At 45.1% G+C, this 22,994-nt stretch overlaps 1 protein-coding gene across 1 annotated transcript in view; it reads right to left on the bottom strand.

Annotated features, from left to right (window-relative positions):
- Window positions 1-18,107, bottom strand: part of TBCD (tubulin folding cofactor D) — a 226,913-nt gene extending 208,806 nt beyond the window's left edge. The window contains exons 1-5 of the mRNA XM_019542712.1: window positions 17,924-18,107; window positions 7,429-7,479; window positions 6,956-7,053; window positions 3,296-3,397; window positions 579-725 (exon numbers count right to left, since the gene is read on the bottom strand). Of these exons, the coding sequence (XP_019398257.1) occupies window positions 579-725; window positions 3,296-3,397; window positions 6,956-7,053; window positions 7,429-7,479; window positions 17,924-18,092 (567 nt within the window). The 5' untranslated portion in view covers window positions 18,093-18,107. The remainder of the gene's footprint in view (window positions 1-578; window positions 726-3,295; window positions 3,398-6,955; window positions 7,054-7,428; window positions 7,480-17,923) is intronic.
- Window positions 18,108-22,994: the final 4,887 nt, after the last annotated feature.

The following is a 22,994-nucleotide window of genomic DNA, read 5'->3' as shown; positions in this document are numbered from 1 at the left end:
AACTGTGAAGAAGTTCCTCCTAATATCCAATCTAAATCTGCTCTCTTCTAGCTTGTGGCCATTATTTCTTGTAACCCCCGGGGGGGCCTTGGTGAATAAATACTCACCAATTCCCTTCTGTGCCCCCCTGATGAACTTATAGGAAGCCACCAGGTCGCCTCTCAACCTTCTCTTGCGGAGGCTGAAAAGGTCCAGTTTCTCTAGTTATCCATGTATAGTCCAGAATTCAGTTTACAATTAAAATGATGTTAGGAAACATATGTGTAAAAATATTCAAACTACAGACAGTTATATTGAAAAGTAAGTGGCTATGCTCCAAACCTTGGATAACAAGATATGCAATTATACTATACACTCTTAAAACACAGTAGGTTACCACTTCAGAAAAAAACAGAAAAAACTAATTGCCAACTAACATTAAAGAAAAGCAATGGAAAAATCCAATTCCTGGTAACTGTGCACTATACTCCTACTTACACAAAATAAGGTCAGAAATAAAAAGATCAAAAAACTATCATATATTACAACAGCATAAGCAGAATAAAGTCTTTGTATATTACAAAGTGTATTACGCTTACTTTTGCTACTTTGAGTATACGATCCATTACTGGTATCCGAGCAAGCCCATCTTCAGAAGGAATATTTCCATCAAAAAGAGCCAAATCAAAAGGAATCAAGCATATCATGGAGATCCATAGCACGAGTATGTAGCGAGTCTCCCATGTCTGGGAAATAATAATAATACAAGGGTTTTTTTAATTTGTTACATGGACATGTGTTGCTCCAAGAACTTTCCCCACCTAAGCAGACAAGGACTATCATTTAGACATACAATGTGCTAAAACACCAAAGGAGAAAAAATAAGATGGCACCCAAACACTAACCACTGTTACTAAAAAGACCCTGTCAATCTGAAATCTAGCAAGTGTATATTTCCTTTTAGTTTCCGCTAATTCAACCACAACTTGTAAAAGCACAAAAAATGCCTATGACATTTGATGATGATTATTTTTCCATTAATTCCCTTTCCCCACCCCCACAAAAAAAATAAAGGGGAAAGTGATGATACAAAAGGAGAAAGTGAAACTAAACAAAGAATTATCACATGCAGATATGTAGAGAGAAAATAACATTTTTTCCTACTGCAATTTCTTAATTACAGTATTTTTAGGTTTTATTTGCAATAACTGTATATACCTTTTTCAGACAGAAGTTTGGTTTAAGCTAACAGTGTCTTTTTAAAATAAAAGAGGAGTCTGCCACATTTTCAAACGTTCTCATATCTTTGTTAAGATTTTTCTGTGAATACAAATAAATCTTTCAGACAAATCATTCAGATTGCCTGAAAAGATTTACGGATTAAACTGCTGAGAATTGCCCCTGAAGAATGTAGCAAAAATTGTCAACGATAAAAGGAAAAACATCATATTTTTATCAACATATTTAGAAATATAATAAAATTTTGTGTGTTTCAATACTCTTATGCCATATTGCAGGGGTGGCAATTTAAATGTGGCTCCAGAAGAAAGAGCTACATGCTGGTTCTCTCACCCAATCCCATCCTATTATACGAGGGCAACAATCTGTCCCGCATGCAGTGGCTCAAGCCCATTTATTATGTCCTGCTACTGCAGTGCCACAACACCTCCTTGAAGTGGTGAAATCACCTGTCCAGCTGTGCCTCTCCCATCTCTGTTTATTCTGCTAAGTCTACCCTGGTCAGGTGTCCCATGCTACCTCTCCCCAGCCTCACCAATCCCTGTCCCCCAAGGTTGCCTCCCTGCGCCCAGACTTTTCCATATCCCCCTGTGGCTACCTTCTTCCTGCCTCAACCCTGCTGTCTAAAATGCCACTTCCCTGTACTGAACACTCTGGCAAAGGGTGGTTGCTGCCCACCCTGGGTCAACTGATTGCTCTGTAGCTCTGTAGGTGGAAGACCAACATTAAATAGAAGTGAAAAGACAGAAAGAGAGAGGGGGAGAGAGGTGAAAATAACCACAAAGGGTTTCTTATATTTTTGTTAGGTTTTTGACCACATGGCCCATTGTCAAGGATTCACCAGTGGGCCTCTTGCTATTTTATGTCTCTCTTTTGCTATGAGAAGTATTGACTTTGGTGGGCCTTTCTTCCTTGCTAGTGTCTCATGACAGAACTCCAGACCATGCACATTTCAAATGTATGAGATATTTACATTCCACAAAATAGTTGGCAAAGTTTTTTGAGTAGATGTGATATCTTTTATTTGGAAAAAAGCATTGGAAAAAAGTTGTTAGCAAGCTTTTGGGCACGGTCATCCTTCTTCAGGTATAGGGAGTCTCTGCTGTTCTGAGACTTCAAGAAATGAGAGAAACTAAAAGTGTAGCAGTCAGTGAGAACAGGAATGAGAGGAGCTCAAAGTGTGAGACGATGCAGTGTAAATATAAGGGAGAAACAAAAGGTAAAGCAGAGGAGGGAGGGGGAAGAAAGCAGTGGGGGAAAAGAAGCCAAAGGGAAACATTACAGAGGTAAACATACAGAGTAAGAAGGAGGCTGCCAGTGAAGAAGGAAATGGTAGGAAATCATGCCCTGAGCACAGACCGAGTGGTGGAGGCCGGGCCCCACCCCTGCCCGGCAGCTGGAGCAGTGAGCACTGAGTAACCATGACAGGCAGCAGCCCATCATGGCTTCCCGGAGTGTGAGCCCCTTCCCAGAGGGAAGCCGAAGTGGTGGGGAGGGGGCGGACCTGAAGCAGGAGGGAATGGGGGGAGCAGGGTCAGACCCAAAGGAGGAGGGGAGGAGGGGACATGGTGCCGAATGTGGGGCTCTCTCTCTGCCGGCCCCCCTTCCCTGCCATTCTTGACAGGCAATTTGCTAGTACTAATATAATTACGATAAAAATCTTTTTTTTTTATTATTTCTTAATTACTTATCTATTTTTCCCTTTCAGTGGTTTTGAACTTGCCAATTATATTTTATTCTTAACCCTCATCCCTTCTATTTAAAGTAGAGAAAATGACTGGTTCTCTATCATGTTTACAAAATGTATTAAATAGACCAAACTCCCAACACCTAACACTAATGAAAAAGCAGAACAGAACCTCCCTCTTAGTAAGACCAGATTTCTCTTCTGAAAAGACCAATTTCAAGCTGGCTGTCAAGTTTGATATTTCTAGATGTTTCGTAATATGTAGAAATGTGTAGTATATAGACTTTTATACCGAGTCTGACAGATTTAGCGAATCCCCATTTTCATTTCTGCATAACAATTTTTCAGATTTTTTTGTTTGTTTAAAAAACAGAAAGGGTGGAATCTCACTTCATAGTCCTTAGGATTCTGATCTGCAAACATATCCAACACAGGCTGTAGATCAACTACTTCATGAGGAAACAGACGGAGGAAAGTTTTATATCCTCGAACCTGCCAAGAGAAAGGTTATCACAATTTAATAAACCATCTTGAGATACTATTAAGAATACAAAAGAACTATTGGAAGCATTTTCAGATAGTGTTAATATATCAGGTAGAGCAGGAGTACAAATTAATTTCCAAATTACCTGATATTTCAAAACATGTCAGCTTTGCTCAAACTCTACTAATTAAGTAACAACTCGGATAACTAGGCTTTTGATTCATCATCAAGTAATTAATAATCAGTGCTTGCTGAATTCTTCAGCTTTAAAAATACTGCATTGTTCCACTAAGTTGACATTTCCCCCTCCCGAAAAACATGAAAAAAACCCCATTTTATTTACATGTAGGATCACCCTAAAAATCAAGCCCCTGACAATGTTGCTCTTAGTATTTAGAGAATTTGGTGCTATGCAATATCCATAGAATTCCCTGAAAGCTCTAAATTTTTCCCTGCTATTCTGCTTCTTGTCCCAAGGAACAAACCTTGCTCTGCTCTGGGATAACTTCTTATCCCCCCAAGCCTCATCTCCACTGCTCTTACACCAGACCTCACAAATAAAGCAGGAGAATCTCTGCCAGCCCTAAGTGTCTTCCCTTTTGGGTTGTGGAAGAAATTTCAGGTCCCCCTTGCCATAGAATGGGTATCACTTGCCCAGAGATCATTCTCTGCCATAGGAAATCACTAAGGGGAGAAAACAGCAAAAGGATTTATTATATAGGAGAAAAGAATTAGAAGAGGAAAACTGACCATAGGCCTGGAGAGAAAAACGAGATAAATACAGTAGATACATTGGTCCATATCATATCGGCACCAAAAGAAAAATTGACATTTTCGGCAATCAGCTTTTTTTTTGGCTGATGTGGCCAACGTCACTGATAAATGTTGCGACCATGTACATGGCCAGCCCAGCAGCTTGGACAGCAACATCCGGCTGGTAAGTCTATTTGGGAGGGAAGGGGCGGAGGGGAGGGAAGGGGTATGGGGGGCAGACAAAGACCCTCGTAGTGAGGGAGTGGGGCTGGAGCAGCAGCAGGCACTGGACAGAGCTGCGAGCAGCTTGTCCACAGGGGCGCAGGGAGTAGAAGGTGACTTCCGCCACTACACACACCCCCAGAGGAGGTTTGGGGGGCATGTACCCCCCAGAACTGTGTGTGGGGCAAGGGCAAGCTGCCTGCTCCAAGCTAGAGGTGGTGCCGGGCTCTTCCCAGAAGTGGGGCTGAGCCAGAGCTACACTTGGGGTGGGCAGTGGTGGCACTGAGAGGAGGGGCTACAGGGTGGGCTGTGGCCATAACAAAATTCATGATATTCCCTTCCCAGCGGTGTCATCACCCGCCCCATGCACAGCCCCAGCCCAGCCCTGCCCCACCATGGGGAAAAGGCCAGTGCCGCCCCCTGTGGCAGCCCACCCTGGCCCCACACACAGATCCAGGAGGCACATAATCCTCATTGCTCCCCCGGAGATGCACACAGCAGCAGGAGCTCAACCCTCCCTCCCCCAGCCACCTCAACAAACTGCTCATGGCTTCTTCCCATGCCTCACCCTACCCCAGTTGAGCAGCACCCCTTTCCCCCACCCCAACAGATTTACCAGCTGGACACTGCTCTCCAAGCAAACAGAGCAGTATTGGCCAATATAGTTCATTAATAACTGACCATCAGTATCAGCCCAAAAATTCTTTATCAATGCACCCCTAAAATACAGTTTCTTACCCTCTCACCCAGCTATACCTTAGCCCTCTTGAGAGTCCTGTCAATATTTTCAGAGAACAGTCTTCCTGATGTTTCCACCACCCCTAATGTTGGGGACTTTAAATCCAAAAGCCAGGCTTATCACACAGCCTTCTAGATAACCATAAAGCCAACCTGCATCCCCACCAGCAGTCACGTTTCTCGCGAATTACACTGTCCTCCAGAACTTTCTCTCCCTGAGACAGCTGGCATTCCTCTGGCTGGTGGGCCATTTCTCTCAGATGCTTTTGCTATTGTGCATGTAATGAGGCAAGGCCAGATTCCTGGACACCACTAGTCCCAATCAAGATATCAGGGCAGGTCATCCTCCCAATCAAGATACTGAGGCAGCACCTTGGTTCCAGGCGGACTAAGTGAGGCAGAGAATCCCCTGAAGCCACAGGCAATAGGAAGTCCTTGCTACTGACCTTCTGTGTGCTTCCTAGCTGGTTTTCTGGTTTTGACTCCACCCGCTGACTCCAGCTTCTGATCCCAGTTCTTTGCTGTTGATTCTGGCTTAATCTTCAGCTCTGGTTTTTGGCTTCTGACCCCAGTTAACCCTGGGATTACCCTGTCTCCAGCTCTGGCTTCTAACCCTGGCCTGTCCCGACTTGATCTACAGATTCCAAATGCAGTTCTGATGCCAACCCCTCCCTCAAACCCCCAGCTTCCTGGGGACCTATATGGACTACATCTGTGCTTTGGGTGTCTAACTGCAGGCCAAACCAGCCACACCTCAGTGCATGACACTGTGGCTGTTTCCCCAGCATCCCATTATACACACACACACACAATAACTTGGGGCCCATCCCACCAGAGGACCCTTCTGTCAGTGATCAGGGGTGGGAATTGTCTTTAAATATGCATCCAGCCCTTCCTTGCCTAAACCATGTCCAAAATAATAAAGATATGCATATATAAAAGAACTTATACACTGACAAAAACAACCTAAATTGATACAGAATAACACTGGCTTTCCAGCAAGATCACACATGCCATATCAGTGAAATAAACACAAACAACATTCTTGACACCCCACAAACCCCACCATTATCTACAACATGCAACTCCCTCTCTTCTTTAATACAGTTAAAAGTTGCATATGTCTATAGCAAAACAAGTATTTATATTTACTGCTGAAATGAACATTTCAGTAGACCAACTACAAAACAGCCACGAGGAAAGGACACAGATTTGACCCTCTAGGACCAGACACACTGCTGAGATTGGAATATCTATGAGAAAAAGGTACCAAGCAGCAAGACAGTATATGCAGGGAACAAAGTGGGAGAAAGCAATAAAAAAAAAAAAAAAAAAAAATTAGCAAGGGTTGGGGTAGGAGAAAAACAAAACACACAGAAAGAGGAGATAAAATGAATATCTGTCAGCATTGTAATAATCTCCTTTTAAGTGACCAACACTTATCGCATTTAGGAGATAGCTAATTAGAGCTACTTTCTTCTCCAGACAAAGGCTGTAGCAACTACAAATAGTTATGGAATGCAAATAAGGGAAAGTAATTATTTTGGCCAAAAATGGAAGAAAATGTCTGTAAAACAATCTCCTAAATTGGGCTCAATGCTATGAAAAAGAACGAGTGATTCTCTAAACCATATTTTAAAACTTATCTGAAATTAATTATATCTTATCTAAAATATCACAGCAAAAGTCAAGAAGCTGCAGTCTCCATGTTGCTTTTCATTAAAAAACCTGCAGGCAATGTTATAAAATATGAACATCACTCCATATATTTTCAAAAATAAAATCTGTAACCAAATAAGTTGTTCAAAGTGAATACATTATTACAATTGTGCAATGTTACATCTGATTTCTACCTTAGTAATGATGTAAAGAAATTTAAAAGCCAGATGTACTAGTGGAGGAGGAGACTCTTTGTCCCGAACTATATCCAATAATAATTTCATCATCCACTCTAGAGAAGGAAAAAAAGGAAGCATTAGTAAATTGTGCAAATTTAGCTTGCTGTTTCTCTAATAACGAAGAGCTAGCACATTGACCAGTAGCAAAGGGATGCATTCAGGCGCCCAGAGCAGAATGGCAGTGACTTCTGGATGGCATGTGATTGTGACTGCAATAGTGTCACTGCCAGCAGAAGCCATTTTTTGTGACCCACCTCAGGTCAGCACCTGGGGTGGCTGCCCTGTTAGCTTCGCCCTATTTATGCCATAGACAGCGTGCAGCATCCTGCTATACCATCAACCACAGTAGCCTCAAAAGGCAAACACAGACTTTTTAACAGCATGTCAAAGCATGTACACAAAAAAACAGACTGAGAAAATGTTCCTACCTAGATGTGGATCCAACAGGTGAGGCTGCTCCTGGTATTTGTCCATTATAACTAAAAAAGAAAAACTTTTTAAGTGGTAAGTGATTAAAATAGTATGTTCTAATCTAGAGCATTGATTTTAATTAATTATACACCCAGCTACATAGCTGTGTTACAAAGCTTTTCCACCCTACTGGCTAACACAGGGCTGCCCAACTTACAAGCTCCCAGAGGCCTCACACTATACCGCATAGGCTGCACTAGCAGGGGCAATCTGCTTTGGTGCACCCCACCTTGACTGCACCATGCATGCAAGCAGCCTTCCCCGACACACAACACTACACATAGTGTGCAGGCCACCCCCACCTCATCTCCCCTGCTGCTCAGTGCTATAGGCACCCCCAGTGTCATGGGCTGCATTGTACCAACCCTGGGCTGAAGCAAGGACTGAAAGCTAAGAGAGGAGAAAACTAGAGACTACAACTGCAGCACTAGCCAAAGAGATATGGGGAACAGCAGCCAGGCGGGAGTCCAGGGGCTGCCAACTGAAGAGAGCCCTGGGCTAACTAATGCCATCACCCTCTACTGTATACCAGATTTCTACAGAGTATTTTATATATACTAGCGAACTGCCCATCAAGGATGACAGTGGGGTGGGAAGGGTAGGCGGGGACAGAGTACTGCCAACCACCACCCCATGCTGCCGCCACCTCCCAGGAGCAAGGGAGGGGGGAGGGACCAGAACTTGCCCTGCCGTCCCCTTCATCCCCTCCGCCAGCACCCCCATGCTGCTGCCCCCTCCAAGGAGCAGGGCCAGTCTGACCCCTCTGTCGTGGCAGCGCTCCACTGTCCCACTCCATCCCCACCATATCCTCTGTCCCCTTCTGCCAGCACCCCGTGCCACCGCTGCCTCCAAGCTTGAGAGTTCCAAAAGTTCCCCCCACCCCATCCCACTCAGAGTCCAGCCCCACAACACCCCAATCCTCCACATCCGGCCAACTGCCTGTGTGTCTGTCTGTGCGGAGCACTCCAATTGGCCGTTTCAGTAAGCATTGTGATTGCCTGTCGAGACAACAAATCAGAGTGCTCCAAAAGCATTTTACACACACACACACACACACACACACACACGCACACACAGACTAAGCCCTTTATGCATATAGAATATATCAGAAAAATTACTAAGACCGTGCATCTTACTCATGACTACCATCCATTACTGTTCCAACCAACAGACATCCATGAATTCATGCCTGAGCATCTTTCATGTTGCCAAAAGCCAACCCTCAAAGCACAGACAGATGAAGAAATGTGGGGTCCTTTTTGCATGACCCTATTGCAGAGCTCACTATAGCTCTCTCTTCCAGAAGACCAAGCTGGCAGTGGTACATTTCTGATGCAGCTTTGCAAAGTGAGGACACTACTATACTGCGTGGACTGTAACTGTTACAAGCAAACCAGCCTTGCTCTGTATATCCCACCTGCCTTCCTACTGTTTACATCTCCTTGAATCCTGATCCTAAACCCACCCATTCTCCAGCTACTGCATTCTATTCCAGCCCTCACCATCAACAGGTGCCAGTCTAAAAATCCCACAAATACACAATCACTGACTCCAAGTGAGACAGAAACAAAGCTGCTGGATCTATTACCACAAGAGTCCAACAGCAATCAATAGATCGGAAACGGTAAAGGCTCCTCCAACACTGAGGATGGATAGACATTGGACAGATATGGAGAAGCAGTCACAGAGCAAAAAGAGCTCCACCACTCAAAGAACTACCTCTCTCCACCCCCTGGAGAAATGCCAACACATACAGCTCAACTCTTAAGGGTCAGTAATTAAACCAGAATTTGGACATTGTAGTTCAGCATCATTTCAGATTTGGAAGGTGTTTTTTACAATTATAAGGGCTACTAGCTCTTTTCATAAGAAAATAAAGGCTAATTTGTTCCCACAATTGATATACAAGACCTTCCTTCCCTCAGTTGACTGAAAAAAATGTCCTAGTCATTATTGCCCATGACAGAGGTCAACAACCTTTTTAGGCTGTGAGCCAAAATGATTTAGTTCAGGGCACCAGGGGCAGATGCAGGGGTATGGTCACACACCTATTACACAACATACCTCATGTGCCAGAGGCTGCAGTTCCCTACAGCCCCAGATTCCTGGTTCCCCTGAGAGCCAGCTAGAGCCCCTGGCTAATCTGGCAGATCCAGGCAGACCCAGCATTGAGCACGTGAAGAAAGGGGGGATACAGCCACTATACCCAACTGAGCCAGGGGCAGGAAAAGCCCTAGGATGGCTTCATAGATTTCACAGACATTAAGGCTGGAAGGGACCTCAAAGATCATCAAGTCCAGCCCCCTGCCCCAGGGGAAGGAAGTCAGCTAGGTTCAAAGGACCCCACCAAGATAAGCATCCAAGCGTTTCTTGAATAAGTCCAGAGTAGGTGCCTGCACCACTTCTGAAGGGAGTCTATTGCAGGTCCTGGGGGCTGCGACAGTAAAGAAATTTTTTCTTATGTCCAGCCTAAAACAGTCTTGTAGGAGTTCGTCTTTGTTTTTCCTTGGGGCGCTCTGGTGAACAGAAGTTCTCCCAGATCCTGATGAATACCCCTTACAGGCAGCCACCAGGTCCCCCTGAGCCTGTACTTTTCCAGATTGAAGAGTCCCATGGCTCTCAGCCTCTCTTCATAAGGCCTGTTCTCTTGCTCTCTGATCATGTGCATGGCTCTCCTCTGGACTCTCTCAAGCTTCTCCACATCCTTCTTGAATTGCAGAGCCCAGAATTGGATGCAGTACTCCAGCTGTGGCTTCACCAAGGCCAAGTACAGCGGGAGGATGACATCCTGAGATTTACTTGAGAAGCATCTATAGATGCAAGCCAGGATTTTGTTTGCTTTGCCAGCTGCGACATCGCATTGGTGCTCAGGTTCATCGTGTGGTCAGTCATGATCCCCAAGTCTCTTTCAACAGTGGTGCTAGCAAGCATGGCACTGCCAAGCCTATAAGTATGCTGTGGGTTCCCCCCACAAGGTGGAGTACCTTACATTTATCGGTATTGAATGTCATCAGGTTTGTGTCTGCCCACTTACTAAGCTTATCCAAGTCAGCCTGGATTACTAGCCTATCCTCAGGTGTGGACGCTGTGCCCCAAAGTTTAGTGTCATCGGCGAACTTAGCCAGTGGGCTTCTGACACCAATGTCCAGGATTGATAAAGATGTTAGAGAACTAGTCCAAGGACAGAGCCTTGACTGGTCATGGAGCACCATAATGATTCGCCGCTATCGACCACTACTCTCCGAGTCTGACCTCGGAGCCAATTTCCCAGCCATCGGACTATAGCTGAGGTCAATTCTTCTGTGAAGAGGTCATGGGACACCAGATCAAAGGCTTTTTTAAAGTCTAGGTATATGACATCAATCTCTTCTCCCTTGTCCAGGTGATGCATCACCTGGTCATAGGAGGAGATGAGATTGGTCAGGCAAGACCTAATCATGACAAATCCATGCTGGCTAACCCTCAGGATGTTGTCCTCAGCCAGCTTATCCAGAAGGGTCTTCTTGATAATTTTCTCGAGAACCTTACCAGGGATTGAGGTCAAGCTGACTGGCCTGTAATTCCTGGGATCTACTTTCCACCCTTTTAGGGCTTCTGCCCCTTTGTAGCCAAGGGCTGTGTGGAGCGCCTATTCAGGGTGCCAGGCATAGGAGCAGCAACACCAGCAGCAGCAGCAAGTAGGTCTTTGCTACCTTCCCCTCCACTGAGTTTCCCCCACTAACCTGAGGGATACAGCTGCTGGGTACAGGGCTCAGATGGGGATGGTGGCAGGCAGTCCCCCTTCCAGCACCTGCTGCTGCTCAACAGAGGTCACCCAGTGGGACTGGGCAAAGAGAAAGATTCTGGAAGGGGAGACCCACCTACCATTGCTGTCCTCAGCCAAGCCTGGCACCCCACGCAGCCACTCACAGAAGCCCAGGCTGGAGCGGCAGCAGCCCTAGGACTTCCCCCTCCTTCCAAGTTGGCCAGGGACAGCAACCATGCACTTATCCCCCTCTTCCTATAGTCAGAGGCAATCCTGGGCCAACCCTGATAGAGAAGGGGAGAAGGGAATGGAAGGGTAGGTGAGGTGCTGCACTGCAGGGGAGAGAGTCTTACCTGCTTTGGAGACTCTCCAAGAAATCCCCGGCAGGTGTTGCTAAGGCAGGGTCTGCCCTTGGAATGGGGGCGATGGGGAAGAGGTGTAGCCACCCCTGCAGCAGCCAGTCATCTCACACTTCCTGCTTTTCCAATTCCTAGATCTACCCATGGAAGCTAAACAACAGTTAGCACTAGGACCCAGGCCACCACTGCCACTTCTCCCCAACGCAACACATGGAAAGTTCCTGCTGCTCAGCACTGAAGCCCCACATCTGGGAGTCAGGTCAAACAACTCTGCAGGTTAAAGGTTGCCAATCCCTGGCCTAGTATATTTGGTATGGCCTGCCTGTTCAGCTGGAAATAGTTACAAGACCCTTCTAAAGGGATCATTTCTAGAATCAAATCCTGTGCATTATCTATATTGTGTATTATATTTTGGCCACATTTTTTAATTCAGGGAAATTCTGACTTCTGCCCAAAAGCCTGTACTATGCATTTTAGTATGTATAATACCACAAAGGCAACCTGTCACAAGCTCTATAAATAAAGTACCTTTAAATTAAAGTAAAAACTAAATCCAAATCTAAAGCATCAGGGGAAGAGAGAATTAGATTTCACCAATGATCACAGAGTCGCTGAAGCAACACAAGATTCTTATCCCAGTAGCCAAAGGAACTTCTTCTCTATCTCCTTTATTTTGGAAGCAGGGGAGGAAAAGACTATAGAAATGGAGGAGAACTCTTAATCCTTCCATTTTCCTGCCTTTCTCTTTTTGAAAAATTATCCTGCTTTCTACATCTTTGCTACTTTACTTTTGTTCTTCTCTTTACTGCTAGGAGCCTAGATGCAAGTAACGTTTAACAGCAATACACTTGGAATGCCTCTAGATGGCACTGTAGAACTGAATAAAACATGGGAATCAACTTCAAGGTTTTCTCAATCTGCTCCACCTTGGCACTAGCTCTTAGAACACTACTGAGTACCACTGTACTATCTAGTAAAAGACAATCTTCATAAAAATTAATAGCCTAGTCAGTCAGTGGCAATTTTAGCCATGAAGAAAGCATGTGAACAAATACAGCAATTGCAATCCAATTAACTCTACTGATTCCTACAACAACGGAGAGATTAAATAACGTTCAACATCCTGCTAGCTTGCTTAACCATACTGTAATTCTGCAGTCAGAAACGACTTCCAAGACTGCAATACTGGCAAGACTAAACTTAGACTAAACAAAACTTTTCAAGGCTATGATTTCACGTTTTATATTTTAAAAAAAAAAACCATACAACTGGGTAGAACATCAGAGGACTGAATAAGAATTAAACATTATTAACTATCCTGTAATTGATAATTATGCAATACTCTGCCCTATAAATAAACTGTCTTCCTCACTTCAGGCAGTTAGTAACTGGCCAATGTCCTGAAGCATGAAACTGTACAGCTTATAATTGCTTAGCCTATCTAATGTGGCTGGGCAAGTTCTCATTTTGCTTATAAAATATGTGATCTCTTATCAACTTATGCTACATTCTGGAAATAAACGATAACTTGTGGCAGTAGATTCTACATGTGGTTTTGTGTAAAAAAGTATTTCTTATTGAGAGTTCTAAGCAGACAAAACATCAAATTCAAAAGGACAAGTACATGTTTTCAGGGTACACATTAGGACTGTCACAGCACATTTTGAAAAAAATTAATCATCTGCTGCATATTTCCTGAACAGGTGCAGTTAATTTACAACACAGGAGATGGTATGAGCAGTTTTGGTTACTCCCACCAAAGTGGTCTTTTTGTTTGTGATGAACCCTTATCAGAAGATGCCCTGATTATTTTGTAAGATGCCTGCCTTCGTTACACTTTGAAACTTCTGTTTGCTTTTACACCTTTAAAATACATTTTGGCCCTTCCAGTTCCCTCCCCCCCCCACATAAAACCTGCTATCATTTATGCTCCTGTAGGTTGGTGTGATCCAAAGCATGGCTTCAGTCTGACAAAGTTATTACTTTTTAAATAGCACTTGATGAGTCTCACAGCAGAAATACATAGCTAAATCAAATTTCACTGTACATTTATGCATGGATAACTTTGCTACATACTAAATATTTGAAAGAAATGTAGGGTTGAGGCCCAGACTACAGTTTCTGAGAAACAGTGAAGTGGAGTTCCTTCTTATGAACCATGCAAAAATGTTCAGGAGTCCTCAGTAAAGTCCCTTCCAGACTATACTTTAAGTTCACAAGTACAGTATACCAGTGAAAGTTTGCTGACACATATAGCTAAATGCCTTTTTTCACAAGTTTTCTGTATCATCCCCTAAATGGCAATGAGGGAAGTCCTTGCTGATAACTGAAAAGTGTACAAAACAAGGGTAGTGATGAAATTATTAAAATAACTACCAAACAAAAAAAATCATATAAAACGAATAGCAAAATGATGGACTACATCACAATAACAAAGTGGTATAAATGAAAGAAAAAAATAATATACCAACGTATACTTAAAATTGTGGATAAAATATTGCATGATATACTGTACACCATTTCAGAAATTAGTGTACAGTATATTATACAATCACTGTATAAATTAGTGATTGTATAATAAAGCACACAAGGATGCAGAGATAAGATTATCTACTCTCATTCTTGGCATTTACTGAGTTAAGTATTTAACCATAAAACTGTAATATTTTCTTAGGAGTTCTCTTAATAGCACCATATTAGTATTGTGCTTCAGGATTTCCAGTAGTTACCCACTGAGACCAGAAAGAAATATATGGGAAGGGGGGATAGGAAAGGATTCTTTCTCCTTGACTTCTGGGATATTTTTATTAGTCTTCCTCCAAAGCATCAGACTGACAAGAGCTAAAGATGGGACATTAGGTAGAGTGCACTGGTTAGTGGTACTGAAAAACTTATCAGCAGGGATCCAGGTTTTCCACTCCACACAGAAAAACAGAGAAAACCACAGATTTCCTGTTTTTAATTGGAGAAAAAAACAGATTTTACCTTTTAGCAGAGAAACCTGTGGATTTCCCAATTTTGCAACAATTTTCCCCGCCCCCCATTGTTGCCCCTCTGCAGTCCACACACATGCTGCCCAGCTAGCTGGGGGGGAAGGGCTCACACACAGCAGCTCCCACAATCCCACACCACTTCCACTGCTATGCCCTGTGCTGTTTTGGCACAGCCGGTTGCATATCTGGCTCTGCGGGCAAGCAGAATGGCAAACAATGGGACAGGGCAGTGCTGGTGGGGGGTGCTGCGTGTGAGCCCCCCCCAGCCAGGTGGCATGTGTGCAGCCCATAGAGGGGCACTGAGTGGGGAGGAAGGGAGGCAGGGAGAAAACTCACATGCGGCAGCCACCACCATGGGCGCTACCACACCACTTGCCCACAGAGCCGCACATGTGACTGGCCACGGCAAAGCAGCACAGGGTGCAGCTGTGGCAGTGGTGTTAGCAGTGTGTGGCAGTGGCAGCCACCCTGCCCCCCACGTCCAGCCACATGGCATGTGTGTGGCCCACAGAAGGGCACCACTGCCCTCGCCCCCCCCCAGCCCTGCTCCTGGCTGCGGGCATAGAGACATACTCCCCCTCCCCCATTCTCGATCTGGTTCCACCAAACCCCTTCCCTTTCCCCCACTCCACCCCATCCCCCCACACACACTTACCTGCTGGTGTGTGTGTCTGTCCCTGCATGCATGCATCTGTGTCCGTGTCTGTCTGCATGTGTGCCTGAGTGTGTGGGGCTGAGAGACTGTTGTGGGGGGACTGAGGGGCACCAGCAGGGCTGGGGGAGCTTTGGGGGGCTTTTAATTTTAATCATGGATTAGGGGGGGTTTATCAGACAATTTAGTTTTTTATTAGAAAATTTGTAATTTTTTATCAGGGAAAACCAGGATCCCTGCTTATCAGGTGCCTAACTGGTGTACTGTTGTCACCTGCTCTGAATTGAGTCTCTGCCAATATGGTGAGCAGATTAAAGCTTTGGTGGCACATTTAATTTCTCTTGCTGTTTTTCAGTGGTACTTTTAGGATCTTCAGTATAAAAAAAAAACTACAGTTTATAGACTCTTTGGGGTTGAGCTGCAACTTAAGATACGTGGGGAGGGCTACAGTAAATGTTTATGTCTATTATGCGGTTGCCAGAAATTGCAGGGGATTGAACTCAGTGATGCTTGTGGTCCCTTCCATTCCTATGTTCGTCTTCTATGGAACATAATAAGGCACATACCAAGTGCCTTATTAAGGTACGTACCTTACCAGTTATGTCAAAACAATATAGATAAATATATCAACTCAAATTTAACATAAAAATAAGCCAAAAGTGGTTTTTTGGTCACCTGACATTACATAAATAATGGAAGAAGTGCATAAGACACATTTTCACTATTTCCGTGTTTCCTTAAGACTCTCGTAACTGTGCAATCTGGCTCACCCAGCTCATAAATCCTTCATCCACCTATGTTGCACTTACCAACTATGGCAACTGTCACTTTAGTCCCATTAGAGTAGAAGCCTGACACATGTCCCTATATCCCAGTGATGCTCAACATTTTTCCTCCGGCCAACTGGATGAGCAATTCCTGGTCCAACTGCAGACAAAATAGTGGTTCCAGTCCAGTGCACAAGGCAGAGTGGCCACCACTTAGCCACATTGGGGGCGGGGAGCAGGACAGCCCTAGAGCAAGGAAAGGAGGCTTCACCAGCCCCACAAGCACAAGGAAAGGGATGTAACCCACCCCTGCAGGGAAAAGGGGGCATGGCATGGCATGGCCTGGCCCCCAGGGGAATGGGGGCACATCCTGGCCTTACCCCAACCCCACAAAGAAAAGGGGTCATGGCCTGCCCCCTCTTCTTGAGGGGAATAGAGTGTGGCCTGGCTCATAAGAGTAAAGGGGTAAAGCCTAGGCCCAGCCCCCTGGAGGAAAGGGCGTGTGGCCCAGCACCAACCCAGTCAGGGGGAAGGTGGGGAGGGGCAGGGGAGCAACCTGGCTCCAACCAGACATGCGGGTCTTGGGGTTTGAAAATTAGTCAGGGGATGGGGGATGGCTGTATTCATGGCCACCACTCCCGCACAGCCAAATTCTCTGACTTGTGGGGAGCCCTGCAGGCCAGATGCAACGGTTCTACATGCTGCATTTGGCCTGCAAGCTGAAGGCTTGAGCACCCCAGCTATGTCCTATAGGATATCACAAAAAAATGACAGCTCCATATCTTTGTGACATATGTAAGTATTATGGTACAAGCAAAGTACACTGTACCAGGTAAGTACATCATTCACTAAACAGCAGGTTTGCTGCTCATTACTTACTTTGTACCAAATACTGGTTTCTGTGAGGTATGTAAAACTGCTTAGGTGCACAGCATCTTTCAACCCCACTGTCTGCATGCTATGTGAAAGCGTAACTGTCTGCTTTGCAACTGACTGTATTTCATTTAAACTACACCAGAAATAGTAAAGGGAGGAGACCTGTCACAGTGCTGATATTAGAGGTCTTGAATATGAACAGGGCTACTCAGTTTCACAGCTGTTCTCTCTCACCATTTTCAAGGCTTTTAATACCAATCCCAAAGCTTTGCCAATTAATCAGATTCAGAGCTGCTAATACCACAATATGAAAAAAACTATGAGCAATGTCAGTAAGGTTGCATGACTGTCATCGCCATGGTACTAGCAACCCCAAAACTAATAAGTCCCCTTCATTTATAAAGTCTCTAATAGCAGGCCCAGAACTACTAGAAACCTTGAAAGAGAAGGGAACTTCTGTCTGCTGGGGTGCTAATGACACACAACTGCACAGCAGCAGTGATCTTCCTCCTTCTGAGGTTTTCATAGAGACTAGGACTGAAACCATTTGTACGCATACAGATTAATGTCCTCAAAGTCATTAGAGGAGTAACTATAAAATCAGTGTTTTCTGGAACAGTGGTTTTGATGCATCAGAAGGTTTTGCATTACATCCCACGTAACTGTGCCAGCCCCACCAGAGGAGTCGGATCTCTCTGGAAGAGGGATGCAAGTCAGCAATGAGGCCAACGTTCCTCCCAGTCACTCTCAGATGACAGAGGGTCTAGGATGGCAGTGCTGGGTCTGATCACCCCAAAAGGGCCCAATCCAGCCGTGCAGGGAATGGGGGGCCCCACCCGAATGCGTGGGGAAGGGGGCCACGGCCCAGCAGCAAGGGGCTTCACACTTGGCAGTGGTGGGGGAGAGGGGGAAAAGAATCACCCATACATTTCCCGGCGGCTGGCGAGCTCCGGGGACCGGGCTGAGCACCCTGGGCTACATGCCCCGCGGCCCCTGCTCCTAGCACGGGAGTCGGCCTCACGGGAGGGGAGGGGGGAGGGGGACGGGCATCTGCCCTCACCTACGAACTTCTCCACGGCTGCCTCGCGAGCCACCAGGTCCCCGCAGATGCCGCGCAGGTTGCGGATCAAACCGCTGGTCTCCGGACCCTCCGTGAAACACTCCAGGGCGCTCCCCTGGGCGATCACATCGGGCTCACGGTTGTCGCCGTCCGCGCCACTCAGCGCCATGGCCCCGAGCGCCCCCCGAGCCGCGTCACCCCAGCAACTGCCGCTCGCGCTCTGCCGGGCCCAACCGCTCCGCCCCCGGGCTACGGCGCGCCGCGCGGGACACGTTAGCGCCTGGGCGGCTGTCCCCGAACGCGGCCCCGCCCCCGCCCGGTGGGGCGCAGCAGGAAGCGCCTCCTCCTGCCGCCGGCGCCCGCAGTGACTGGTGGCGCTGTGCAGGGGCACGTGATCTCCCGGGGGCTGGTGAGCCGCATGGGCACGCTCCATAGAGCAGGAGATGGCTGCTGTGCTTCACCTGTTTGTTGGGGATTTTTTGGGAAATATAAACACAACATCTAGTAAAAGCTTATCTGCACATACCTTATGCCATATTTAAAACCCACGCACCTGTTAGAATAAACCCGCACTTCCACCCACCCACCCATCCACAGTCCTTTCCCTAACCCACGGGGTCTCAAACTGTGGGTCACGACCCGCCTCGGGGTCACGAGCAACTTAAAAGGGGGCCGCAAATTTCGCCCGCCCGGAGAAGCGGTGCACAGTGATAGCAACGAGCAGTGAACGGCAGCAACAGCTGGCTGGGTGAGCTCCCTGTCCCCGGCTGCCATCCAGCACTGGGGGTCGCGGCATCACAAAGTTTGAGCGCCCCTGCCCTAGCCCAATCACAGTCTCTTAGTCCTAGCCCCGCTTTTGGGGTTTACATTCTCAGTCCATTCACTGTCCTTGTCACTGTTGCTTCCACTACTGCTGTCATGGGCGCTGACTCCAGGTCCGGTTGTGTCACTGGCCTCTTGGTTATCCCTGTCTACTCCCCGTCTTGGGAGGTCCTTGCCAGATGGAGTTGGCTGCATCTTCTCCGTCCTCTCCCACCAATTTATGGTGGTAGGACTAGAGTTCACACAGAAACATTTTAGCAGTCTGTTTCCTCCAGCTCCATGAGTCTGTACATCGGGAGGTTCCTGGACCAAGTGTCGATACAGCACTGCCTTCCTTGTCATCCACCTGACCGCTGTCACCTCTTCGTGGAGCCAGTTTTCCTTTTTCCACACCCACTTGGTGTATGGTCAAAGCCATAGGAGGTGGTCGATGGTCTGTGTTTTGCCTTGGCAGATTTCCCTGGGGCAGCTGTGCTGAATCTCTGTGTCTCCGCACCCTCACTGGGGGTGCCTGGTGAGCTATTAGCCAGTTCAGGTCTCTGTGGTCCTTTCATAGGTCCTTGTGGAAGATCTGCTCTCAGACAGCTTGGCAGTTGTCTTCAGGGAGCAGCTCCACGGTCGATAGCCTGTCTCTGGCTCTGACCACCTTCTGTATCTTTCTGTGGTTGGATGTGGTAGCTGGGCATTCATTCGGTAGCCCGTACTCACCCCGGAACTCATCCAGGATCCTGTAGAACCAGGGGTGCTCCATGGTCCACAGTCTCCTTTCGGTTCGTGCATACACCCCCCACTGTCTCAGGAGGTGACCTGCAAAATACTTGAGTAGACAGGCTATTTTGGTCTCTGCACCAGTCACCAGCTTGCAGATCTGGCTCATGTACCTTGCCCACAGGAAGAGGAGGATGTCTGGCATCCCCCTGCCTTTGGTCCATTTTTTCTTGTACAGGGTTGCCTTTGGTCCATTTTTTCTTGTACAGGGTTTTCCTTGAACCTCTGGTCCCCTACCTTACCTGTGGCAGGTTAGGGTGTTAGGAGAGGTCTGTGTTGTGTCAGGGTTGGTGGCAGAGTTTATGGTTGTATGGGACGGTTTGGCTACAGATACAGCAGGTTGGACTAGATGACCCCTGGAAGGCCCTTCCACCCCTACTTCTGTATGACTATGCTAGAGGAAACATCTCCAACCATTCTGATCCATAGCCATAAATACAGTAGTTCCCAACCTTGCAGTCACAATCCCATTTGGGGTTGCAAGGATCAAAAATGAGGTTGGAAAGATGCTCAACAGTGTCAACCATTTATTTTCATAGACATTTGGGCTGGAAGGGACCCCGGAGGATCATCGAGTCCAGCCCCCTGTCCCAGGGGCAGGAATTCAGCTGGGATCATAGGATCCCAGCAAGATAAGCATCCAAATGTGTCTTGAAGGCATTCAAAGTGGGTGCTTGAACCACCTCCGGTGGCAGTCTGTTCCAAAGCTTGGGGGCTTGGACAGTGAAGAAGTTCTTTCTTATGTCCAGCCTGAATCGGTCAGTATTATGATGAATATACTCCTGTTTAAAAATATGCAGCTCTTGCCCATGGCAGTTATTCATCCCCACATGATAATTGCAGATCCAATGCAAGGTGCTTACACGTTACAGGAAGCTGACATAAAAATCAGTAGGTTGATGCTGGCCTAAATATGTTTTACATGACAGAGAAATCTAACGTGGATGCTTTTCTCCAAAAGTTTCTGCTTTGAGTTCTAACAATAAAACTAATGACAAGGATGAGTATGGGAAAGGAAAGACATGAAAGCGAAAATTTGATGAATCCCTCATTGTGCTTGGATTTACATGTACTGGGGTGAGTGGGAAAGAAAGACCACAGTGTGTTTTGTACCAGGCTGTTTTGTTTGTAAAAAGCATGCAACCCAACAAGCTTAAATGTCATCTGAGTTCACAACACAGGGAACATGAAGGAAAGCCAAGGTCATTTTACGAGCAATATGAAAAGGAATTATCTTGCCAGAAATTAAAATTCAAGACCACTCTGTCCGTGTCTGTGCAGTCACAGAGGGCCTCATTTGAAGTGATTTATTGCATTGCACAATGCAAGAAACCTCTCCCTGTCAAAGAAACATTAGTCTTGCCCACTGCACTTGTCAGGGTCAGAATTATGCTTGAGGAAAAGTCAGCGAAAAAACCCGTAATACCACTCTCTATGGTCAAGCATAGGGTAGAAGCACAGTAAATATAATCCACAGTTAAAACAATTGAAATAAATGTCAAATAAAAGCATGTAATAGCTTTTTTAGATGGTGTTTTTTATCTACAAATAATTTTAAATTATTTAAAATTAAAACTATGAAGACCATAAGCATTGGTATGCCATATTTATGACTTGTTGATCTTGTCTGCATCATTTTGGGGTCACAAAAAATTTCCATTGTTTAAATGGAGTCCTGCTGAGGAAAAGGTTTGTAAGCCATACATTAATAGTTTTATCATCCATGAATTTATCCAGACCCTTTTTTAAATCTGACTATACTATCTGCCTCCACTACCTCCTGTGGCAATGAATTCTATAAGTTAACTACATGTTGCATAAAAAAGTACTTCCTCTTGTTGGTTTTCAATCCATCACCTACTAAGTTCAGTGGATGCCCCCTAATTTTTGTATTCTGGGACTTGGTGAACAACAGTTCCCCGTTCACTTGGTCCACACCCTTCATGACTTTATAGACTTCTATCATATCCCTCCTCAGCCTTCTCCTATCCAAACTGAAGAGTCCTAGCCTTTTTAGTCTCTCCTAGTACAGCAACTGTTCTGGGCCCGTGACCATTTTGGCTGCCCTTCTCTGTACCTTTTCTAATTCTACTACATTCTTTTTGAGATGTAGGGACCACAACTGCACGCAGTATGCAAGATGTGGATTTGTACCAAGGATTGGTATAATATACTCAATTCTGAAGCTTGGAACTATCTTCACACAAATCTCCTGCAGGAGGAAAAACAAGTCAGCAAAAAGACGACTAAAAAATGTAGCAGCAATTAATTTGTTTTATACAATTATTTTTTGCCAGCCACTTCTCTCCCAGAAAAATCTCAACTTCACTTCATTTCATTCTAAACATCTCCACCCTCATCCAGTCCTCACATTTCTCTGTACACTTTTTTCCTACTGACTACTAATTTTCCTCCCAGGAATTTTCCATTTCTTCCCTCCTGCCATGCCTCCTGGTACTGGACTGTCAGTACTCACTCTCGGTACTCAACATCTCTACCCCACTTGAATAACTGCACACAATGGGACTCATCCCATCATTAGTTTCAGTACTAGTAGCTCAGGAAAGCTGTAATCACAAGATACAGAAACACCATGATCCAGTTAATGCAATGCGAGCATTTTTATTTTATTTGATGTGCGCATATTTTAATTTCACAAGTACTTGATAGCATAGTACATGTATTTTATTTCTCATATAAGAAATATTAGTTCTCATGAACTTTCCTATCTATTGTCTCAGACCTGAATCCTGCACCTGAACAGTTGCAGTATAAAATTTCTTACATCAACAAGATTACTCCACCTTTCAATTTTAAGCACAGCAAGTATTTCACTTCAATTACTGCCATGATTTTGCCTCATTAGTCTCTGAATTCAGAGGAAGTATGATTTCTAATTTGATCTTTTTATTCTGTTCATTATATTTATACAGAATTCACTTCATTCCTGTCCAAGGTTTCTGAGAGTTTAAGGTTAGATTATATAAATTAACAATAAAAAAAAAAAAGAAAACATTCAAAAACAGATAAAATCCATCTACATTTTTCACTATCTATGGTAACTCACTTTTTTTGGAAAGGTATTCTTTTTCAAAGTGTAATTCATAATGGTAGAATTAAAGCTAAAACAAAACTGGCAAAATGTATTTGGCATTTTGGACCAAATGTTTTTGCTTATTGGTCATTAAAACTCATCACAGTCTAAAACATGACTATGATTCTGCAAGTACAGTTGCTTACTAAAATATGAATTTGTGAGATTACAGCTATAATTATTTTCTTAATTCCCATTTAGTTATTTAAGTAGATTGATTACTTTTTGTACTGCTGCTCACACTGTTGAGCTGCTGACCCTACATTTGTTTTGTTTTTTAAAGAAAACAAAATCAATGAGAATTTGTTTTTAAAAAAGAATCAAACGTCAAAAAAGCAGAATCAAGGGATTCTAAGCAGGAATAATCAAAATTAGTAACTTTTTAAC

Source organism: Crocodylus porosus, unplaced genomic scaffold (assembly GCF_001723895.1).
Source record: "Crocodylus porosus isolate Cpor-Errol unplaced genomic scaffold, CroPor_comp1, whole genome shotgun sequence".
NCBI lineage: Eukaryota > Metazoa > Chordata > Crocodylia > Crocodylidae > Crocodylus > Crocodylus porosus.
Note: the sequence above shows the minus strand (reverse complement) of the source record. Positions and strands in the feature narration are given on the sequence as shown.